The sequence below is a fragment of the Poecilia reticulata genome, chromosome 10, assembly GCF_904066995.2.
Source record: "Poecilia reticulata chromosome 10, P_reticulata-male-v2, whole genome shotgun sequence".
In the NCBI taxonomy this organism is placed as follows: Eukaryota; Metazoa; Chordata; class Actinopteri; order Cyprinodontiformes; family Poeciliidae; genus Poecilia; species Poecilia reticulata.
This window is the reverse complement of record NC_088839.1, coordinates 7,174,944-7,197,654: the sequence shown is the minus strand read 5'-3', so window position 1 is coordinate 7,197,654 and position 22,711 is coordinate 7,174,944. Positions and strand designations below refer to the sequence as shown.

Genomic DNA, 22,711 nt, shown 5'->3' with positions numbered 1-22,711 from the left:
ATCCCTTCAGCTCAACTCTGATGTTATGAAGCCGTTACAGAATTTCAGGATTTGCATTCAAACGTGGAGCAAAACGAAGAACAACAGAGGTACAGAGGCAATAGGCTGGATGTGCAACAGCAAGAAGTCCCTTGGAAACTTCCACTGAGCTAGATTCAGAACTGTGATTGTTAAGTAAGATGTCACATAGAGTGAGGTTTTTTTTTTGTAATTATGCAAACAGTTTTTATGCAACAAAGACTGGCTGCACTTCAGAGCGCCAGCGAGCCGTTCCAGTTATAAAACCACCTGCGCTTCTTGGCCTCTGTCTCATTTTGATAACTCGGCATTTGCTTCAGCTTTTATTCCCGTATCATGTCGCCGTATCGGACATCCCAAACGGTGACCAACACCTCTAGATGGTCAAAATTACACAGAATATTATATCATCATGGTGAAATATAGTGGCAGCTTCAGGCTTTGGGGGTATTTTTCTTCATAAGGGGTCAGGGAAGCAGTCGGAGCTAAAGACGGGATAAGATGTTCAGCTTCCAGCAAATGGCTCTAAACCAGGGCTGTGCCATTTGTGGCCCCTGAAATGATGTTGTTCAGCCCCCTGACCATATGTCAAGAATACCACAAATTTGGCCAACAAAATAGAAAACAGTTGATAAAAAATGTGGAATTTGTCTGTTTTGCCTTTTAATAAAACAACAGTCCAAGGCCCTTTCTAGCAGAAATGTATAAGGATTAATAGATTCCATAAAAAGCTTATTTTTGAGCTGGTGAAACTAAAAGGAAAAAAAAAAGAAAGAAGAATCACAATAAAATAATTTTTGAATTTTTAATTTAATAAACTTTGTGAGCAGTTTAAATGTTCCAGTTTGGACACCACTGCTCTGAACAAGTCAAATTTACAATGGAAGACTTTAGCCATGCAATATGCTTATGAGTGAATGGCTCAAAGTCCAGACAAAGCTAACCAAACATCTGTGGGAAGTCTTGAAAATTACATTTCACACACTGCCTCCAATTAGTCTTGTTACTTTGAAAACAAGAAGATGCAAATTCTTAATCTCAACATGTGCAAAGCTTGTAGAGAAACCATTCAAGGTATTGACTTGGAAGCTTGTCACACTTTTCAGATGTTCCTGCTAGATCCATTTTCTTCTTTGCGCTACATTGTTTGTCATAAAAATTCCATTAAGACACATTAAAGCTTGTGGTTGTTACATGACAAAATGTGGACACAGTGTTATCCAATGTGCATTACATATCATACACCGGAGAATTTATAATATTTAGTCCCCCACCCGACGCGCGCGCACACACACACACACACACACACACACACACACACACCTGCAGCCCGTCTCTGCTGACTGATATCCTGAATGCAGGTCAGACAGGCTCCTAGAGGACCTGCTCTCCTGCCCCAGCAGAGAAAAACTATTACATGCGGGTTTGTTTTGTAACTGTTTTTTTTCTCGACTCGTCCAATCAGAACAGCTGCTCGGCGTCACGTGACCCAGTTGTTTTACATAACATTTTTTTTTTCCTCCCTCTCTCTCCTCACTCCACTGAGAATTTTATGTTTCCTGAACTTGACCGCTAACATTTCAGAGCAGTCTGTACTTCAGTGGAGCCGGAGGCTGAATGGCAGCCTCGGCACCGAGCACTCAGGCTCCACTCAATAGATGAAGAAGCGGGAGACTTCCAGGAGACGCGCTCCGTATGGGGACTGAGTGCGAGAGCATGCTGCATCTGGCAGCGGAAGCTTTCCAAGCGAACAACTTCGAGCTGGCGGCGGATATTTACGAGTGCCAGCTGGCGTGTGCCGGGGACCCTGGGAGCCGGCTGGAGCTGATGGTGAAGCGGGCTGACGCGCTCGCCTTCGGGGGCAAAGTGGCGGAAGCTTTCGAGGTGTACCGACAAGCATCCGAGATAGACAAACTCAAACCCGCTCACCTGTCCAACCTCGTTGGGTACCTGTCGGACAGTATCCGGAGACAGGACCGGGGTGGGAGTCATGGCAGCCGCTGGAGGACGGGTTGTGGGTCAGGTAGCGGGTTTGAGGACTTCTCCTGCGGGATCTGTCTGAGCTTTTTGTTCGAGCCGGTGACTCTGCCGTGCGGACACTGCTTCTGTAAGAAGTGTCTGGAGAGGGAGATGAAAGAGAAGGAGCGGCCGGTGGTGTGTAAGGAGTGCAGGGACAGCTCCAGGCTGGCCGACCTCCAGACTTACAGGGTGAACGTGGTGCTCAGCAGCCTGCTGGCCAAGTGGTTCCCCAGCTTCCAGCAGGCCGGCCGGCTGAGGCGGGAGGGGAACGGGCTGTACGCCGAGAAGAAGATGGAAGCAGCGCTGGAGAAGTACAACCAAGCCATACAGACAGGTAATTACTACCAGTATGCCTGTCCTGACAAAGTTTGACCTTTTTAACTTGTGTTTTTTTTACTAGTTTGTATTGTAACGCTGTGTGGTGTTATAAAACCACCAGTGAACGACAAAGGTTGACCTTTTTAACTTGTGTTTTTTACTAGTTTGTAATGCTGTGTGGTGTTATAAAACCACCAGCGAACGACACGACACTCTCATTGGTACAGAAAGTGTGTCACGGAGTGAGTGACAGACAGCGGTGCTCCCTGAATGTTCTCCGGTATCTGAGGGCAGCCGCCATGTGTTGGATAACACGGTTATGTAGGCTGGGCCAGTGGACCAAATATTACGTAAGCACGTAGCCGCCCCACTCATTGTGTAACGTGAAACAATGAGACAGTAAATATAGGTCAAGGGTACCATTGCGGGTCACGTTAGTACTAAAGTGCCAGGTCGGACATGAAACAAGTGGAAACTTTATATATAAATGTTCCGTTCATTGTGTTGCGCTCTAACTTTAATTCAGATAAATAAATAAAGAAAACAAACCAGATACATTTTTTTTGCATTGTTTTCTTTTAGTGTGTTTTTTTAAACGTATGACGCTATAGATGAACTATAACCTAGTTACACACTTTCAGGATCAACAGGTCTGTTTTTATTGTAAGCAAAGGTCCTTCTGACTGGGAAGCATGCCCTGACCTCATTTAGCTACCAGCAGCATGCTTGTGTAAGCTGATATCTGGCTCAGTAATGTGAGTCTAATTGCATGCATCATTCTGGTCTTTCCTTTAGTAGATACGCTGGCATGTACATGTACCAGTTCTCCTCGAAGCTTGGCACATTTTGTCCTTTTACAGCCTTAGTGTGTCTTATCAGGATTTTCAGTGATAAGACCACTGCAAAAATAGAAGATATTTGTGGAGTTGGAGGCGAAGGATATAGTTTTGTTGTGTTGAGACCACATTGTTTAAGACTTGGTCTTGTCTTATTTTATTTTGGGAGTTTTTCTCTATTTGCTATGATGTTGTGTGAAAGTCAAACGGTAATGGGGGTTCACGACTACTCTAATAAACTTTGACAAAAAGAAGGGCAGGGAAAAAGATAAGCACTTGCTCTATTGCTCAGCCACCTGATTACACCATAGTTAAACATTTTATAAGAAGACAAATCCAAATCTGATTAAATAAAAATAATTTTTTATTTGTAGGATAACCTCTTCCTCCGTCCCCATAGCAGGTTGCTACCACCTATGTTTCATCAGCCAATACCAGAAAAGAAGATAGTATATGGTTCTAATTAGTCTTAATGTTGGCCTGTCACTTCAGATCCCATTGAAATAATTGGTTTGTTGATTTACGAGCGTCATCGGAGAATAAAATAGTAAGAGAAAGAAAGAAAAAATAAGTATATCTCTACCTACTAACATGTATAACCAATAGGGATTCCTCTGAAGTCACAGCACAACAGCTCAGTTTTAAGACGTTCAGTCTTTGACTTCTGGGTTCCTAGCACTAAAGTGTAAACCTCCCTGTTTGGACAGACGCAAACTTAACATTTAACCTCAATAAACGTTAAAACCACGTTTTTTCAGCTTGTTGTTCATATGATCAAGCATCGTCTTCGGGAGAGGATAATCCAAGCCTGAACCACAGTTGTTTCCCAGGAAATATTACATAAGATTGCAAATGGAAAGTTTTCCATTTGCGTTGAAGTACTTTTAATGTTTTGTGAAGAACATGTGCAGTTTAGATGTCAGTGGGATACCAGGACATAATGGTGCTAGATGCTCAGTAGGAGAGACATTAAGGTGGAAAAACATGAGTGTCATTGAGACCATTAATCAGATGTCAGCATAAATCCATCAGTATTTCAAAAAGAATTGGCATGTCTGACATTAAAGGGTAAAACAACAGATTCCATTATAGCCAATTTGTCCGTATCCTACTAGAGCGGAAACAGCTGGATTAATCATGATCAATTATAGAAATAATTGTCAACTAATGTAGTAATCGATTAATCATTTACCAGTGTATATAGTCTCAAAAACATCGGACGTGCTGAAAATAATAACACCAGTCAGAGCAGTAATTAAGTCAAACAAAAATCAAACACATTTTGGATTTTAGATGAAAACCTTTTTTTGTCTGGAAATATGTTTTACATAAATATGTCCTCAAGTGGCATTTTTAGCTTCGGCTGGTTCAAATTATGAGGTGACACTCTCTTATTAAGTATCTTTTGCTATCCAATTATTAACTGATGAATTGTAAAAAAAACAACAAAAAAACAGCCAACAGATCAGCTCTACACTGTATTGATGATAAGTGAAGCAGAAAAGAAAAGCAGAAATTATCTTCCCCATTGTGTGACTCACAGTTTGTGATGCAATTATCACAAAAAAAACTTCTAAAGTTGGCCTCTCACTTCTCATTAGCACATGTCTGCAAAGTCGCTTCGCAGCTAATCAATACGTCGTATGTCCTACTTGGACGGATCTGCATGTATAAATAATCCCCTTCGCCTACGGGCCTTTTCAGCACTTCCACTGATAAATCTTATTGGTGTGAGTGAATTAATATGCGAGCCAGAGAGCGCTTTGCTTTGATTCTCGAAGGGCCCGGCTGCGACATTTGCATAACTTCTTATAGTTATGAAACCTGCAACATGGGTGACCTTGATAGTGGTGCATGGTTTTGTAAGGCAGCAGTGCTTTTTCATAACACATTTTGTAATGTGGAAGCTGGTCCGTTTTTTGTAGGATACTCTTCTGACACATAACTATGGAGCGTATATGCTTCATTAAGCATGTATGCTTAAATTAAGCTTTAAGTGTAACAACAGTTTGTATACTGAGCAATTAGCCTCATAGAAGTTAGAAGAGTTGCAAATACTATTAAAAAGAAAACGATTCATGGTTGTTTTTACAAATAAAATCTGAAAAGTGTGGTGTGCTTTTGTGTTCGCCTCTCCTGAGTAAATAGTTTGTACGACCGTCCTCTACCAGCTTAGTGAATGTTTGCCTGTTCTAGTTTGCTTAGTCAGAGTGAGCTGGAAAAACTGCAACTTGAAGGTCAAATGCTTTTACTTAGACTGGGCAACTGCATTTATTGCCGCCGAGTATTTTCTTTTTGCCACAACTAACAGGTTTTCTGCAAGGTTTGTTCTGTACCTAGAAGTGGTGAAATGATTAATTATGAGTAATCCATTATTGAAATAATCATAAACTAATTTAGTAATCAATTGTTAATTGCAGTATACAGACTCAAAAACAGGGCCAGTTGCTGAAAGAACAACACACTCAAAGCAATAATTAAGCCATAACTGTTATTTGCAGAACGTGGCAATTTATTATCCGATTAATAAAATAATTGTTAGTTGTAGCCCTAATATCTAGTTTGACCAACTTTGATCACCAGTTTTCTGCCATTCGTAGCCGTTAACATGCAGGTAAACAGCTACATTTTGGTCTCATCTGCATGGACTGCTTTCTTTTATTGAACAAGCTAGATAAAATATCAGTTTAAGTTTTCTGAATAGTTTTCCAGGGGTATTGAATTGCCCCTATTTGCTATGAAACATCCTTGAACATTTTTGTCCGGTTCCAAATATTTCTGACCCCCAAAAGTACATTTTGAGGGAAAATGTACTTTTCCCTCAAAATGGCATTTTATTGCATGATAAATAGTTATTCAACTAACAGAGCAATACAAAAAACATCCTCATCTTTAATTCCTCTTTGTGTTTATCTCACAGCACCCACAGACCACATCCTGTTCAGTAACCGCTCTCAGATCCACTCCAGTCTGAAGCACCATGACTGGGCTCTGAGAGACGCAGAGACGGCTTGCAGACTGATGCCCTTCTGGACCAAGGTAAGACTCACATCCTTTTTATTTAGCGTAATTTCATTACGGTTGGAATGGAAAGTAATAGACTGTCTCTGTGGTGACAGGGTCATGTTCGTAAGGCCCAGGCCTTGGTGTCATTGGGCAGGACTGAAGATGCTCTGAAGGAGTACCTGATCTGTCTGTCCTTAGAGCCGGACTGTAGACTGGCTAAGGCTGAAGCTCACAAGGTAAGCATATCTTTGATCACTTCAACATGGCTTTACTGTAGGGATGAAATGATTAATTGGATTAAACACGATTAATCAGATTAATCACAATTAACTGGCTTAATCATGATTAATTGGATTAATCATGATAATTCAATTAATCGAATACTGAAATAAATGTCAACTAATTTTGTTATCGAATAATTGTTTAAATAGAGTATACTGACTCAAAAAAATTTCATTTTCTGAAACAAAAAACATATGCAAAGGAGCAATAAAGCCAAAACTGCATCAAACATATTCACATTTTGCATTTAAGAGAAAAGAAGGAGTGGAATTATTTGTTTATTTACATCTTTTAACATATTTCTAATTCTGTATGTTAAAGATGGAAGTGGCTACATAAAAAAAACATCTGCAGAATCTGCCATTTAGAAAAAAATCTGATTAATCAATTGCCAGAATGATCAATAACCGGTTTCTAAAATACAGTTGCAGCCTTACTTCAGTTTTAAGAATGTATCTTCATCAGTATAAAACTGTAGGGATTTACAACAAAATGGTCACTTGAACGCTACCCTCTGTCACCTCGCAGCTTCTAAGTGACTTCCTGGCTCCAGTCACCGATCAGGTTCCTGAACACATCTCCGGCTGCACCAACTTCCTGTCTTCCAGAGCACACATCAAAAGCAGTAAAACTGAACCCATCCAGGTAAAGGTGCTCCTCCTTCGAAATCAATCTGACACCTTTTCTTTCTACCACTTCCTTCATGGACTCTTCTTCTACTGCTCTTTCCATTTTTAGACCGTCAGTCCTGGGTTGCTGTTCACAGAGCTTCCTCCATCAGCAGCTGGGAGGTCCAACGGGAGTCTCAGAAAAACCGACTCAAATCTCCTTAAACGGAAACGAAGGGACGTGGAAGAAGAGGGGGAACCACAGGAAGAAATCGGCCACCAGAAGAAATCCAAGTGTGGTGAGCTTAACGCTCTAGCACAACTGTGCTGTTTCTCCTAGGGGAGGTTGTGTTGTTCACCGTCTGATGGTATCTCTTTGTAGAACCAACTCAGGGCCTGGATTCTTTAGGTGCCATGTCCAGTGACCTCTTGGACCCAATGGATCTGGAGTGTTCCCTCTGTATGAGGTCAGCCTGTCAAATGCATCTTGAACTATCCCATGCCAGTCACAAGAAAACAAGCTGGAAAATAAGTTAATTATCATGCTCTTGGTTTTTGGGTGTGTCTCCTGTCCAGGCTGTTCTACGAGCCGGTAACAACGCCATGTGGGCACACTTTCTGTCTTCAGTGCCTGGAGAGATGCCTGGACCACAACCCCAGGTGTCCACTGTGCAAAGAAGAGTTGTCTGAGGTACGCGCTGGGTCACATATATGATATTTCTCCCAATGTCGGCCTCTGCTTCGTCTGATTCATCAATTCTCCTTCTGTGTTTCCACCCAGTACTTGGTCCAGAGGCAATATTGTAAGACGGTATTAATGGAGAACCTGATATCAAAGTATCTTCCCTCTGAGTTTATTGAGAGACAGAAAATGCACGAGGAGGAGATGGCTGAGCTCTCCAAGTACGTCAGTAAACACCCTCTGCTCTTCTTCTTTCCGCTTTCTTGACTTTTAACTGAACTCATCGTCTCACCTTCCTGTTTTGGTTTAGTCTCAATAAAAGCGTGCCTATATTCGTGTGCACCATGGCCTTCCCCACCGTGCCGTGTCCGCTCCACATCTTTGAGCCCTGCTACCGATTGATGATTCGCAGGTGCATGGAGACGGGAACCAACTGCTTCGGCATGTGTCTGGGAGACGACCTCAAAGGGTTAGTGGCAGAGGCAGTTTGTCATCTTGGCACTTCTTGAAATTAAAGTAGACGCCTAAAACACAACGCATCTTCCCTTTTGCCCCACAGATTCGTAGGCTACGGGTGTCTGCTGGAGATCCGTGACGTCAAGTTCTTCTCGGACGGCCGATCAGTGGTGGACACGATCGGCAGACGGAGGTTTAAAATCATTCAACACCGCGAGAGGGACGGATACAACACGGCAGATGTAGAGTATCTGGAGGATGTGAAGGTGGGATGAGAACTGAGAGGGAAGGAGCTTTAAATAGACCTAAAAATGGAGGTTAAAGGTCTAAGTTGTGTCTTTTCATATATTTGCAGGTGGAAGGCATAGCAGAGCATGAGCTGCAGTCGCTACATGATGCAGTGTACGACCAGGCTCTGGTCTGGGTCAACTCTCTGAAAGCTGAGCAGAAGCAACGCATCGAAGGACACTTTGGACCAATGCCTAAGAAAGACCCCGAACCCCAGGTACAAACACACTTTTTTGGGATGAACACAGCATCCTAGTGAAGGCGGGTATTGCATGGAGGTAGGATTGTATGTTGCATTGTGAGGATTTGCTGGAACACCTCATCAACCCCTCATGATTAGATAGCCAGGCTAAACACAGGAGGACAGCTAGCTTGACTTTAATACTCTCCACAGTATTTACAGGCAATCTCAAAAGTCCGTTCTAAGGCATTAATATGGACTGCCTGCTTTCTGACCTTTTCTTTTTTCTGTTTGATTCTGTTAGCTGAAATAAACAATGTGAAGTAGAAGGTGCACTACATTTATAAGCTAATGTTAACTTAAACATAGCGTCAACTGAAAAAAAAATTGTTAAAAGGTTAGCCTGTTAGCATCAAACAAACACTGTTACAAAGGTAACTCGCTCATATTAGAACAGAAATTAAAAACATTAAATAAACAAGTTACGGAGTAACATAAAAGCCTCATTTATATCAAAGTGATAATTAACTATCGTTAACGAGTCATTTTAACTCACCTTTATCACAGACAGGTATCAATGAAACAGAAAAGGCTTATAGTCCTAAAGACCCTCTTAGCTGCCCAACAAGGTGCCTGAGGTAAAATACTAAGTTCAATAAAAATCTATCTATTTATAACAAATCCTTCTTTGTCTTTAAATGTGTTTTACCCAGAACTACTCAAATGTCTTAGTTTTAGCTTGACCTGGTTCATTTTTATTTATTTATTTTTTTAATTCCTATTAAGCATATTTTCCTATCCAATTATTAGAAATGGCTGAGCTTTTCATGTGTTGATGCTAAACATACTTTTTTAGCCACAGATGCATCCTTTGCTACAAATGACCAAGTGCTCACTAAAGAAATGCTATGTTAATGCATTATAGACAATGAAATGTTTTTCTTATTTTAATGTCGTATAAAATAGGCTTACGTAGTTAAATGAAAAATGTGCCGAGTGTGTCAAAAGAATTTTTATCAGATTGCTCGATTTTTGTTAGACTAATAAATAGAACAACCAATTTAATATAAAAATTAAACTGATTGTCTCACCCGGTGTTGCTCTGTCTCTGTTGTCCCTGCAGGCCAGCCCCAACGGCCCCTCCTGGTGCTGGTGGCTACTGGCTGTTCTCCCTCTGGAGGGCCAGGCCCAGCTGCCGTTCCTCGCCCTCACCTCCCTGAAAGATCGCCTCAGCGGCATCCGCAAAGTCCTGCTCTTCATGTTGCAGAGCAGGCCCCGGTGACCTGACAAACGACGTCAACAAGCTACGCACAAGCGCACAACACCCTCGCCCGAGAGCAGCTGACGACCAGTTCTTCCTTTTCTTCGCACAAATAACAGCCACCGTTGCACTTCGACGGCAAACTTTATAAAACAAGGAGTTTCTCGATCGAATATCTTCCTCGTGCTACTTTCACTCGGCAGGAAAACGACGAACGGCGGAGGACTCGCAGAGCTATGTTTGGTGAATGAACTGAAGTGTATCGCAATCTTGCTTTGCCACAAAGTTGCAGCTCAGCGTAACTTCGCTCACTCTGATTTTCTCTCTGTACCCTGTGAAAAGCCTCTGTGTCATTTTCATCTGTCTACGTTCCACTGAGTTTCTTCCTGTTCCTGCAGCAGTCTGTAGTTTATTTGGAGCTCAGCAGGTAACATCCCCCAACTGGTCAATCTGCTTTAAAGTGACACCAAAAGCAATTCTTCCTTTTCAGATACGTTTGAATTTGAAATAAAGCGGTCACTAATCTGTTCAAATAGATATGAAAATAAAGAAAAACAACTCGACATATTTTTTTTTTTGTGTAAATGCATTCAAGAATTAGTTTTGATATCTCAAATAGTCTTGCTATAATAACAAAATAAACTTACCTTTTAAAACTACTTACTGTAGAACCCCATTACATAGGTAAAAACTGGTTTGGGTTTTGACGGAATTATGAGTTTCAAAACCACAATATTGACTTTGAAGGTTTGGAAATGATAAGAATGTGCTTTATGACTTTGACTTTCATAAGTACAAGGACTTTGAAACTCATATTTATGACTTTTCATCACATAATTATGCCTTACTATTGTTTTTTTTTTTCTTCCAAGTAGCAAAAACGGGCTTCCTTCAGCTTCTGAACTTCCATCCTTCGTCCAGTTGTCTCTTTTTCATCCATCTAAATAACATCAGATCGAACAGTCATATATGGTCTGCTTTAAGGCTCCCAATCTTTTGTTGGACTGTTTTTTTTGTTTTGTTTGATAGCTATTATTTATTTGGTTATTTATGCATGAAGTGACATTGTTTACATTATACATTGAAAGAGATACTGGGCTGCTCACTTTCCTCTGATCCAACCTCTCGTTGTCGATACCGTGGTTATCAGTGTGAAGCTTTAAAAAGGAGCTGCACTAGACATGTTTCTTTTTTTTCTTTCTTTTTTTAAACCACATTTTAGGGAAACATATTTAAAACAAAATAAGAGGTTTTTTTTTGGACACTTAGCATATTAAAATAGTATCTGGTGAAGGAATTTTGCAGCGAGGAAAGGCCAGTGCCTTTTGTTCTCACACAAAGGAGTAGATCCATTTACAAACCAGACTTACTTCCAAGTCGCTTTATCCGAGTTTTCCCCACGACCAGGTTAAAACATTTTTCCGCAGCAGATTTAACAAAATGAAACAAGAGGAAACATACTTTTGAGAGAAAAATAACAAATCTCGAGGCCTTGCTCTTGTCTGTGATATGATTGTTTTTACGTGCAAAAGCAAATCTTTGAAAAATGTATGAGATTGTTTGGCTTTACCTTTAAAAAAACATTTTATTTTGTATACAAAGGTTTGATTTCTTCTTTCTTTTTTTTTAATATGTTTCTATGTCAACGTAGTTGTTTGTATTTTGAATTTTCTTCGCTTATTGGTGTTTGTCTGGTGTGTCGGTGTATGTGAAGTAACTCGTCAATTCATCCACATTGTAATAATTTCTAAAGGGCCAAAGCAATGTAATGCTGGACATTAGAGAAATTAGGTTGCTGTACAATTACATGTACTGGAAATGAAGCATTTAGGCATGGGTTGGTATAACATTCTAACAGCGCTGAGTGAAATCATAATTGTATGTTTTTTTTTAATTAACCAAAAATGTACATGCCTTTATTAAGCGATTCTCTTTTAGTTTCCACACTGTGACCATCCATGTTTTTAATAAACTGAATATTTCCAAATATCTGATTTTCTCTTACTTGAGAGAGGAAAGAAAAAATCTAGCAGTCTTCACTCAGCCAGCTGACCAGCAGTGCGCAACAACAGGTAGAAGAGGGGCGTTCAGACACTGTTCTTATCCTCCAACTAGCTGGAGAAAATTCTGCATGATGGAACATTTCTCAAACCATAACTTTTTAAGTTATACCTGGTATACCTGGATATCGGCCACGTGCCCATGCCTAATTTCAGGGTGTTGTGTGACAGTTTTAATGGGAAATGTAAAGAATGACATTTTACTAATTATAAATTATCCTGAGTACAAGCTAGTTGTCCCCTATATTTAATGTTTTTCAATGTTATTTATAGAAAATGAAAAAAGATCATTATTGCTAATATGTGCAGTACATGAAAGGGAATAGGCTACATAATTGTTAATTATAGAAATGTCCAATGTAAAATCATAAGTGAGATATATCTGATCTATTGACAAACTTGTGTCTGGATTGATGTGTACAGACTGACTTTATATTGAAATCCTGTCTGCTTGTCCCAACATGTTCAGTGAGTGAATATGGTAATGGAATAAACACATGTAGCAATAATAAAGCCTGAAAGTTTTACTTACGATTTGGTTGGATTTTCTGCATTGTCTTAAACTGGACAGATCCTGTTTTGATGAATTAATGGAACAATAGTAATGCGCACAATAATAAAAGGGAAAAGACACCTTAGTGTTTTTTATTTTTTCCAATACTTCACACTTCATCAAAAATGTTTCAACGCAATAGCTGGCTTCCCTTTTACGTATACACTTTAACATTGTATCCTTAATGTAAATTTTGAACAATATTTTTTAAATCTTGTCGTAGAGAAGCGACTGATAAATATCATTTATTTCACGACTGCTGACTTTAAGTACTGTACACGAAACACGAAAGCTAGTTCGCTGGCTAACCTAGCAACATTAGTTATGTTATCAGAAATTAAGACTCAAAATTAAAAGCCAAATGAGAAATAATATGTTCATTGGAGACAATTCAACATGATGGAAATTAGCAATAGTTGATTTAAATAGTAGCCTACTTAACGTTTGGGTTACATTTTAATTCGAACTAAATCAGCTTCGCTTTACAATTTCCTGCGTAGCAATGATAGTTGACGGGTCCTTCTAGAAACGAACACCATTTATCAAATTTGCTCCAACTTATACTGGAGTTGACAGTTTTATTTTTGGCCAACATTATATATATATATATATATATATATATATATATATATATATATATATATATATATATATATATATATATATATATATTTTTTTTTTGTAAAAAAAACAAATAAATACATAGGCCATTATTTTAGGAAGGTGACAAAATGTTGCTTTGCATTCGGTGATGTGAGGCTTGGATGAAATGTTATGAAGTTTGTAGGTCTAAGTAGATTTTATTACTTGACTTATTGCTAATAATGCTGTTTGAATTAATTGAGCAAGTGCAAGTGTATTTTTACATACGTGTTTGTAGTCTGCATGCTATAGCAGACTTCATAGACTATTTTATGGACCGTTTCCCCTGGAGGTGAATGAAACGCCTGAATTTCATGATTAGACGGGTGACACGCCATGTTGACACAAATGGTGTATCTTTTCAGAGCACAAATGTTGCCTTTTCGAAGAGTCTCCACAACTTTCTTTAGGACCTAAGCGCCCTTAGGGGACACAGATAAGAACCCCTTCTCTCGTCCGCATCCTGCCAATTTGGCTGGTTATATAACCCGAACATGAGAAGGTCAACAACTACCAGCCATCGCCATGGATACTTGGCACGGTCTCGCATGCATCGTACGTCTTGGCTGATCGACTTTAAGGCCTACATGTGAATGCGACCGTGCAGGTGTCAGAAGTAGGCCAGGCAGCAGCAGTGTTACCTAACTCACCCAGAAAAGACATCTGGAGAATCTAAGCTCAGCCGTTATGGCTTCCTGTTCTGCATGTTAAACATGCATCACAAACGCTGGCTCGAGTCCTAGATTCATTTATGCAAGCAGGAACCCCTATAGGTCAGCTTCCCATGCAGAGTAACACAAAACCATACAGGAATGAACGTGTGTGTGTGTGTGTGTGTGTGTGTGTGTGTGTGCGCGCGTGTGCGCCAACACTAGTTTTCCAGGCACTTTGTGTTCTATAACTTTAAGGTTAAAAGGAGTTGAACAGATATCAGACTGTGATCATGTGTTGTTTTTCCTGCCAAAACTTTTCTGATCTGTGATAGGTGTCCAACATGGTTTAGCTGGGTGTGGCCTAATTACATCCATGTGAACGAGCAAGAGTATTCTCTACCAGGGGTGAAAGTTTTGTACACTCAGTGTCTGTATGTTACTCTTGAAGAAGCCCAAGTCATATTTACATGTTTTAAAAGAGTTTTAAGCCATGGTACCTATAAACACTAACCAGTGCAACTTGGGTTTCCTTAAAGGGGCAGTATTATGCATTTTCCAGGCATATAGTGCCATTTTATAACACAATCAAGTAACTATTTTGGGTATTTATATCAAATAGAACTAAATTAGATTTTGTAATTCAGTGCCTTGAAATTGGGTCTCTTTCTTTAAAAACTCCTGCCGTTTCTGAAACTCCGCCTTCAGGAAGTCATCACATGGCTCCTCTATTAGCCCTTTAACAACGTTTTAACCAGAAGTAGCTCGAATAATAAGATCAGCAAACGCCCAGTTGACCCAGGTGTTTGCTAATTGCTGCTGGCTTGTCTGAAGGAGCTGAGTGGGGAAGGGTTGTTCAAGCTCTGACGCTTGGAAACTCCAGTTCAGAGGAGGAGCTGCGCCTTGAAGGCGGGGCTAGGCCCACCCAGGCGTTTTGCACAGCTGACTGGTTGCCATGGAGATTGAAGGATTTCTCAAACAAGCATTAAAGAATCAACGCAACACTCCAGGTATGTTGTTGACAACGGAACGTCATAAAATAATTTTACATTCAATCACCTTTCACCTTGTAGGTAATGAGCAAATATCTCATGCAATTCACCTCTCCATCTTCAGTATCTCCACTCATTACAGCTTTTCTCTTCTACTTCTTCCTCCAATTGCCTTTCTAAAATCAAAATGAAAACAGAAGCAGAAGTCACCTTAACAGTTCAGTTTTGTGTTTTGTGGTAGATTTGGAAGAGGTTCTCGTTTTCTAAGAAGACCGTAAAGCTGCACGTTCTTCTCATCAAATCTGGGTCAGATAGTTTGAGTGAAAAACAAACAGTTCTTACAATATTATTTATGTGAAAAAAGGACAGAAAAAGATAAGGAATTTTTAATGAGCTCAACTGTAATGCACCACAATGAGCCTGTCACGTAAATTTAGAGGTTTGTGGTTGCAAAATTTTTAAAATTAAAGTCTGAAAGCTTTCACAAGACACGATTTCCTCCCTTATCCCACACAAAACAGACCAACCCCCCCCCCACACACACACACAGAAGAACATGGTGTCACTTGATTTCTTTTTATAACTGTACACTTTATGTACAAGACAAAATCTCCAAAGGCAATGCAAAATAAAACGTGTAACATTAATAATTACTGTAAGACAAAACGTAAATAAAAGTGAGCAAAGCTCGGTCCCGGAGACGGGAGGATGCTGACCGCTCGGGTTCGGTACTGAACAGGATGTTTTGTTATGGATATCAACTGTCTGCGGGACGCGTGCTCGTATCCTGCGGTTACGAGCGCGCGTTTACACTTTCATTATCGCTGCACACCTGCTGAGGCAGCAATCAGTGATTAGTTTAGTCTCTGGGGAAAACGTTAGGCAACTTCCTGAAGGACTTTCTTCGTCACAGAGATAAAAAAAACCACCTCACACTAGGAAAGGGAAATGCAGAACACGTCCGCTCGCTGTAGAATGAAACAGACTGATTCTCTTCTACAAACTGGATGGCTTCTGCCACGATCCTATGTTCTTAGCTGATGTTTGACTCTTAATTTAGATAAAAGTTACAGTTGTAGTTTCCTGAAAATTTGTCTGGTTTAGGCACCTTATTTCATAATAATAGAGACTGAGAGAAATATGGATACATTTACTTCTGCGATTCAGACAGACGTGGCTGTAGAACATGTGGAGGCAGAGCAAAAAAAAGCTGTTTGTAGCTACAGGGCTGCAGGTTAGAAACCAATCAGAAAGCCCGAAGCCGGCGATACAACGTGCAAACGCAGTGCGGTGCTTTAGAGTTTTTACGTTTTGGCCCGCAAAAACTTTCTTTGGGTCGTGAGCACCGGGAGCTGTCACTGGACGATCTGCGGCATCTCGCTCCAGGCTTTGGCCTTCTTCTTGGCGAGCGCCATCCAGGGGGGCTCATTCTGGGGCAGAGCGGCAGGAGGCGAGCCCCGCTGCGGGGAGGCAGGCTTTTCTGGGACAGTCCTCGGCGAGGCGACCGGTGGTGTTTTGGAGAGAACGGGCGGGGGCTTTGTAGGGGAGGAGCGGGGAGAGTCCAGTTGGGACGAGGGTTTCGCTAGGGTGGGGGGCGCCTGCGGCTTTTGGAGCGGGGGCTTCGGGGGCTGAGGCGGCACCGGAGTTGGAACAGAGAAAGTCCTTCTGGTCTCCTTTTCTACCGACACTGAAGGAAAAAAACACAAATACACACAATCAAATAGAGAATTTAGACTCAATTATTATGTTTGCAGGTGACACTAGCTGCGTTTCCACTGACCACAGTTGCGCACATTGAAATTATGAAAAACCTAAAAGCGACATTTACTCCAGTGCTTCTTAAATATGTTTTTTTCCCCTCTTTCTGTCGCATTTTTTAAACTCTGGAGCAACATGTAGTCCAGAAAATACTGTACTTGTTTGTAGATTTCAACTTAAACATAATCATGGTACGTCTTGAATATGGCTAGTCTTTGGTCTGTTTTCCAGTAGCTTTCTTTTACCACGTGGGGGCAGTGTTGCTCCAATGAGAATCCACTTCCATAAGAACAACTTTTGTTTACTTGAGCTCTATTGCGGTGCTTCCTGTATATTCCAGTGTTTTGCAGGTGCTGACCTCTGCTGGTGGGTTCAAGCGGTTTGCTGAAGCTGCTCTGCTCCCTGCATGGAGGCAACGCCGGCTTCTTCTCCTGTTCCTCCTGTTGAAACAGCAACACATTGTAAATGTGATACATGTATTAATATTGTACAAAAATAAAATGATTACCTTCTTGACTGTAATTTCATTAAGTGGGGTTTCTTTGTAAACCTTCTGTTTCTGTTTGGCCACAGAGATCCAGCTGGGGGGATCAGGCCCGCCGGGCGCACTTCGGGCTGCGGGCGGCTCTGAAGGAACACGACACAGCAGGTTGACGGCGTCAGATCACCGACTCGTGCGGACGGTGTGGGACGGGACTGGACGGGACTGGACGGGTTGGCGGCACAGACCTGAGATGCGTCTTGGTTTGACTCCGGCATCTCCGTGGACCTCCGGTTTCCTGGGCAGAGCGGGTTTGTTGCCGATTGGATGGCTCGCGGGGGGCTTGTTGCTGATTGGCTGGGGTGACTCAACTGTAGCGGAGGGCGGATGTGTCGGCGACTCGACTTGAGGCTGGATGACAAACGACGACGAGCTTAAAGTGGAACGTTTGCATTGGATTCTACTTCCTGCTTTGTGTTTGCCTACCTCTGATTCGACCTCTTCTGAGCCGAGCCGGAGCAGAGCCGACGTCTTCCTCAGCCGAACCCCAAACGGACTGTCTGGGTTGGCCTCTGCCACCGCAGCGCTCTCTACAGGTGACGGCGTGAACAGGTTAGAGTCACTCCCAGCAAACAGGAGTTAGAGAAACTAACGCTGCCTTTCTGTAGCTTTAGAAAGTGCAGGTGGTAAATGGCTTGCAGATGACAACTTGACCATACTTTTTCCTTCCACCAAACTTTTCAATAACTTCAGTTAATGATGCTGAGTCAAGATTCCTATACATAGGGGTGTCAAACTAATTTCATAATATTATGAATGTCCATGTGAACAAATGTAATGATAAAACATGTTAAAATATGAACAAACAGCTACCTGTGTATTCAAAGAGCACTTCTTATAATTAAATAATATTAAAAATCTTTTCACACTCATGTAGTTTGGAAGTATTCAGATAAAAACTGCTTCGATTTGATTGATAAAATAATATTTAAGCGCACAACTGATTTTTTTTTAAGGTTCTTTCTATGTGAAGCTCATAAAGAGCTAGAGAGGGACACATTTGGTTCCTGGGCCTCATGTTTGGCACATGTGACGTTTACCTTAGAATATTTTTTTTTTTAAAAAAGAGACTTTTATTTGAATTTATGTTATGCAAAATCCTAATTTTCTGAGTAACTGAATTCTGGGTTTTCATTCGGTACAAGACAAAGTGTTTTTCTTTTATCAACATTGTTTCTGTTTTCACTGATTACACTTTGTTAAAATGAGCACATTCTACGCAACCATTATTGCCACATATAAAAAAAGAAGAAGAAAGAAACAACAAAGATTAAAACAACCCCAAAGTCCTAGAAAATATTTACTTGTCATTTAATACAGGGACTGTGAAAGACCCTGTTTGTATTGTGGCTCAACAATAATTGACAGATTCCTTTTCTACAACATTTAGACTATTTGAAATATTGTCCATTTAGTGCATTACTGAGGAGATAAAACCACAAATGTCTAAAAAAAAAAATATATATTTTCAGCAGGACCGGATTAGAAGAATAAGGGGCCATGGGCTAGAACCAGTTTTGGTGCCCTGTTCAAAAACTAAGCTAAACAAAAAAAGGTCTGGCTCAGCTTTTCGGTTTTAATAGAAACTAAATGTGACCCTGGAGTTAGGACCCTAATGGCAAAAAGTTTGGTCATCCCTGCTCTAGGCTGTAACTTTACACATATTTCAGAACTTCGTATTTTGTTGTGTAGGTACCATGGCAACTACACAATGTGTCAAACTCTGACGCCCGTTAGAGTCCTGGTGTTCTCACCTGGTGTTCTCCCCGGTGCTGCGGTTTGGGCCTCAGCCGGAGCGGACGCTGCGTAGCTCTGCGGTTTGGAGGTGAAGCTCTCTGAACTCCTCCCTCTGACCGGACTCGGTGCCGCCTCCGCCTCCACCTCCACCTCGGCCGGGCTGCCGGGTTCTGCTTTCACGTCCCGTTCCTTCCGTTCCACTGCATCCACCTCGGCTCTCCTGTCCCAGAGCGCCGGAGCGGCTGACGGGGAGGCGGGGTGGCTCTGCAGCCGCTGCCACGCCGGGGCGACGGTGAAGCGGACTTTGCTTTGATCCGTTGGTGTTGATGGCGCTTCCTGTCCGGAGGAATCACCTAGTTCTGGCGCTGATTGCTTCTCTTCTTCCTCTTCTTCTTCTGGTTTTTTCGCACCCTCTATCCGCTCTGTCACGTTAAACTCTGTGGGTTCCTCTGCAGGGGAAAGTGGCTCTGTTACAGCAGCGAGCTGGAGAGGAGAGCTGGGTTTCTCTGAGGTGGGGGAGGCCAGATGGATGTGTAAGGTGCTGGTCTTACTGGGGGAACTGGTGGGACTCTGATCTGAACAGGAAACAGAGCGCGGCTCCGGCAGGAACAGCGGAGGACGTCTGGAGGAAAGACGACCTTCTTCCTCAGCTTCAGTTTCCTTTTCCTCCATGAGGGGACTTGTTCCGTCTTTTCCCAATTCCACGTCGCCTCCACTCTGATTTCCATCAGGACTTCTTTCCACGTCTTCTGATTTAAGATCCTGGAGTTCTTCCTCTTCCTCAGCTCCAGAGCTCTCATTTAAAACTTCCTGCTCTTCGTTCCCTTCGGGAAGTATTTGATCATCCGTCTCTGGGGCAGCATAATCTCCTTCACCTTCCTCTTGAATCGACGAGGCAGTCAGATTCTCCTCGTCTTCAGCGTCAGGGATCCCCTCCGTCATTTCCTCTTCATCCTCAGCTCCAGCTTCCTCCTCTGCCTCTTCTTCATCTCTCACCTCCTCCACCTCGACACAGCTTCCTTCCTCCCTTTCTTCCACCTCGTTCTGGCATTTTTCATCGACAGCTTCTGGCTCCTCCTTTACCTCTACCACCTCCTCGTCTTCCTCGCCGCTATCCCGTTCTCCCTCCACTTCTTCCTGGTTGATAGTTTGTTTGTTTTTTTCCTCGGATTCAACTTCCTCTCCCTCCTCATCCTGAAAAATACGAGTGTAAAAATGATGGACATTGTTGAACATTGTTGGAGGAATTTAGGAGTTTTCTAACGGTGCTATTTCTCCCCAAATCTTTAGTTTGTTTAACACATTTGCTGATGACAAAGTCAGGTACTGGTTAAAACCCTCAAATATTGAAAGGTTAGCATATAAAGCTACAGTATGTAACTTTTATAATACATATTTATCAAAATTGTCACTATGCCGTGAAAGTAGAATACGAGGCAAGTAATCTGTGAAAAAACCCTCGGCCTTCTCTCAGCGCTAACTGCTATGCTACAGCTTCTTACCGACAGCTAGCCTGTCATGGATAGTAATGCTAGTTAGCACAGCCACCAATGACGACAGATAGACGGTTTTCCTGTAATGGTGAGTTGTTTCTCCACCAGTAGCACATTGAGAACCACCTACGTGCTCTGATTGGTTGTTTCTGACTAGGACTGCTGCGTTTTTACATACAGAAATACTGGAACAGAGAAGAAGTGGAGGAGTTTGATTTTTTTCACAGATCATCTCTCATATCTCTAAACTGTCGCAACATTGTGACAGTTTTAGCAAATATGTACATTTTTTATTTTATTGTTTTTATAAAAGTTACATACCGCAGCTTTAAAAAACAACTTGTAGCCATAACAACATCTTGGGCTTTGATTAATTGCTCAGTGGAGTTTGGGTAGAACCAACAGCCAATCATCTTCCTCCAAGTTTTCATTAGATTTTGTAAACAGCTGTTTCAGAGGATTTCTGGCCCCACTATCGTTTATTAATGATATGCTGATCTTCTTGTATATGTATATTTTATATATATATATTTTATATATATATCCAGGTACATCTTTTTCATTAATTTCTTTCAGATTTATCTTGTTCTTATAGTCCATTAAAAGCAAGAAGCACCAGGTATCTGTGAAACGTAAAACTTTCTGGCTTTTTAAAGTGTTTGTTTTTGATTTTGATAACTTATTCAAGTGTGAAGCTGAAAATTAAGCAATAAAAATAACTGGAAAACTATTATTGACAGTTTTCAAAAGGACATAAAGACATACAGTGTGTTGAATGTGCTGAATGAATTGCTCCGAAACTTTGTCCTCCTCGGGTTCTTCCTCTATGATTTTTGCTGCTTCTTCTTCTTTTTCTTCTTCTACAGCGACCTCTTCCTCCTGTAATGACCGAGGAAGTTCCTCTTCCTCCTCCTCCTCTTCCTCCTGGGCAGTCCGATCAGACGTGTCAGGACTCAAGGCGGGGCCCTCACAACCAGCGGGATTCTCTTCTTCCTTCCTCTCGTCAACTTCCACCGCCTCATCCTCTGTCTCCTCCGTCTCCATGACAACGCCGCTCACCTCCACATCGGGCGAGTGAGAGGTCTTCAAGGAGCTCAGCACCTCCTCCAAGAGCGAGCTCCCCTCCTCGACGTTTTCTTCTTCCCCCGGTGAAGAGTCACTCTCAGAGTGAACGGCGCAGGAGAATCCTGCAGGGCCAGTCAGGTGCTCCATCTGACCAGCAGGGGGCTCTGGTGAGACGCTAGAAAATCAACAGGTTTTATTTGAGTGGAGGAGGTTAAAAAAAACAACACAGTAAGGAGGAGGAGAAGAATGAGGAAATGATGTGGGAGCACCTGGGACTGTCCAAGGAGGAGGATGTGGAGCTGGAGCTGGAGGAGAGAGCGCACCGATCAACCGAGGCGTCCTGCTCTTCCTCATCATCCTCCTCCTCCTCAGAGAAACCGGACTCTGGAGGACAGGAAGTGTCCGGGGTGTGAGAAACATCCTGTTCCGCTTCCGCATCATCTTCTCCCTCGTTACCCCCGAGCGGGAACGCGGAGGAATCTTTTTGGGGTTCGTCCTCTTCGTCCTCCTCCTCCACTTCTGTTTCCTCTTTCAGCTGATCCTGACTTTCGACTGAGTCACAGACAGAAACAAGAGTTCCTAAGAGTCATGGTTAACTTGAAATAGGAAAACACACTGACAAGAGTAAAAAAAAACAAAAAACTAATTAAAACAAAACAAAAATAAAAACACCATCATTAACTCCAGTTCCCTTCAGGTTCTACTTCAGATATGTAAAGAAAAAAAAAAAAAAGCTAATAAATAAAAAAAGTGACAATTATAATTTGCTATTGGCCTTCAGAAACTCCTGTGTGTCTTAATGAAATGTGTTGAGTGATGAATGAACGGCGCTGACCTTCTGCCGTCTGCTGCTCCTCCATAACGTCTGCTGCCGTCAGAGACACCGTCACCTCCTCCTCCGCCTCAGAGTCGCCTTCTGCTTTCAACTCCAGGCGCTGCACAGACATGACGCGTCATCATCAGCTGCTACTTACTGTACAACGGGGTGAGGACGTCAACAAAAATGTCATCAGAAGAACAAGACTCAAGATTTAGGCCAGGTTGGGTGAACGTTCTGGAAGTGTAACTTCTAACTGTGTGCTGCAGACACAGTGCGATTACTTCAGTATTTGCATACAATAAATCCTTCTGCACAATCAGTTTTATTTTTTTTATAGGACTGATCGGTTCCCACAATTATGACTGGAAAAATCAGATAAGGTAGCTGGCAGGACTCCTAATCACAAGAAAACAAAAAGCTAGCCTCCAAGTTAACTAAAACCTGA

At 41.8% G+C, this 22,711-nt stretch overlaps 2 protein-coding genes across 8 annotated transcripts in view; one reads left to right on the top strand and one right to left on the bottom strand.

Moving 5' to 3' along the window:
• The first annotated feature begins 1,532 nt into the window (after window positions 1-1,532).
• Window positions 1,533-12,542, top strand: LOC103471026 (LON peptidase N-terminal domain and RING finger protein 3). The gene is made up of 12 exons (XM_008419794.3): window positions 1,533-2,371; window positions 6,112-6,230; window positions 6,311-6,433; window positions 7,008-7,124; window positions 7,218-7,386; window positions 7,470-7,554; window positions 7,664-7,778; window positions 7,869-7,990; window positions 8,080-8,238; window positions 8,329-8,491; window positions 8,581-8,730; window positions 9,818-12,542. The coding sequence occupies exons 1-12, from the start codon at window positions 1,714-1,716 to the stop codon at window positions 9,974-9,976; spliced, it is 2,139 nt and encodes a 712-aa protein (XP_008418016.1). The 5' UTR covers window positions 1,533-1,713; the 3' UTR covers window positions 9,977-12,542.
• Window positions 12,543-15,412: 2,870 nt separating this feature from the next.
• LOC103471072 (uncharacterized) overlaps window positions 15,413-22,711 on the bottom strand; it is a 56,993-nt gene continuing 49,694 nt past the window's right edge. For all 7 annotated transcript variants that reach the window (XM_081612063.1, XM_081612064.1, XM_081612065.1 and 4 more), the window contains 9 exons: window positions 22,282-22,381; window positions 21,716-21,998; window positions 21,147-21,621; window positions 18,906-20,082; window positions 17,578-17,681; window positions 17,340-17,502; window positions 17,119-17,237; window positions 16,969-17,050; window positions 15,413-16,539 (listed from right to left, as the gene is read on the bottom strand). In XM_081612063.1, coding sequence (XP_081468189.1) covers window positions 16,208-16,539; window positions 16,969-17,050; window positions 17,119-17,237; window positions 17,340-17,502; window positions 17,578-17,681; window positions 18,906-20,082; window positions 21,147-21,621; window positions 21,716-21,998; window positions 22,282-22,381 — 2,835 coding nt within the window. In that variant the 3' untranslated portion in view covers window positions 15,413-16,207. The remainder of the gene's footprint in view (window positions 16,540-16,968; window positions 17,051-17,118; window positions 17,238-17,339; window positions 17,503-17,577; window positions 17,682-18,905; window positions 20,083-21,146; window positions 21,622-21,715; window positions 21,999-22,281; window positions 22,382-22,711) is intronic.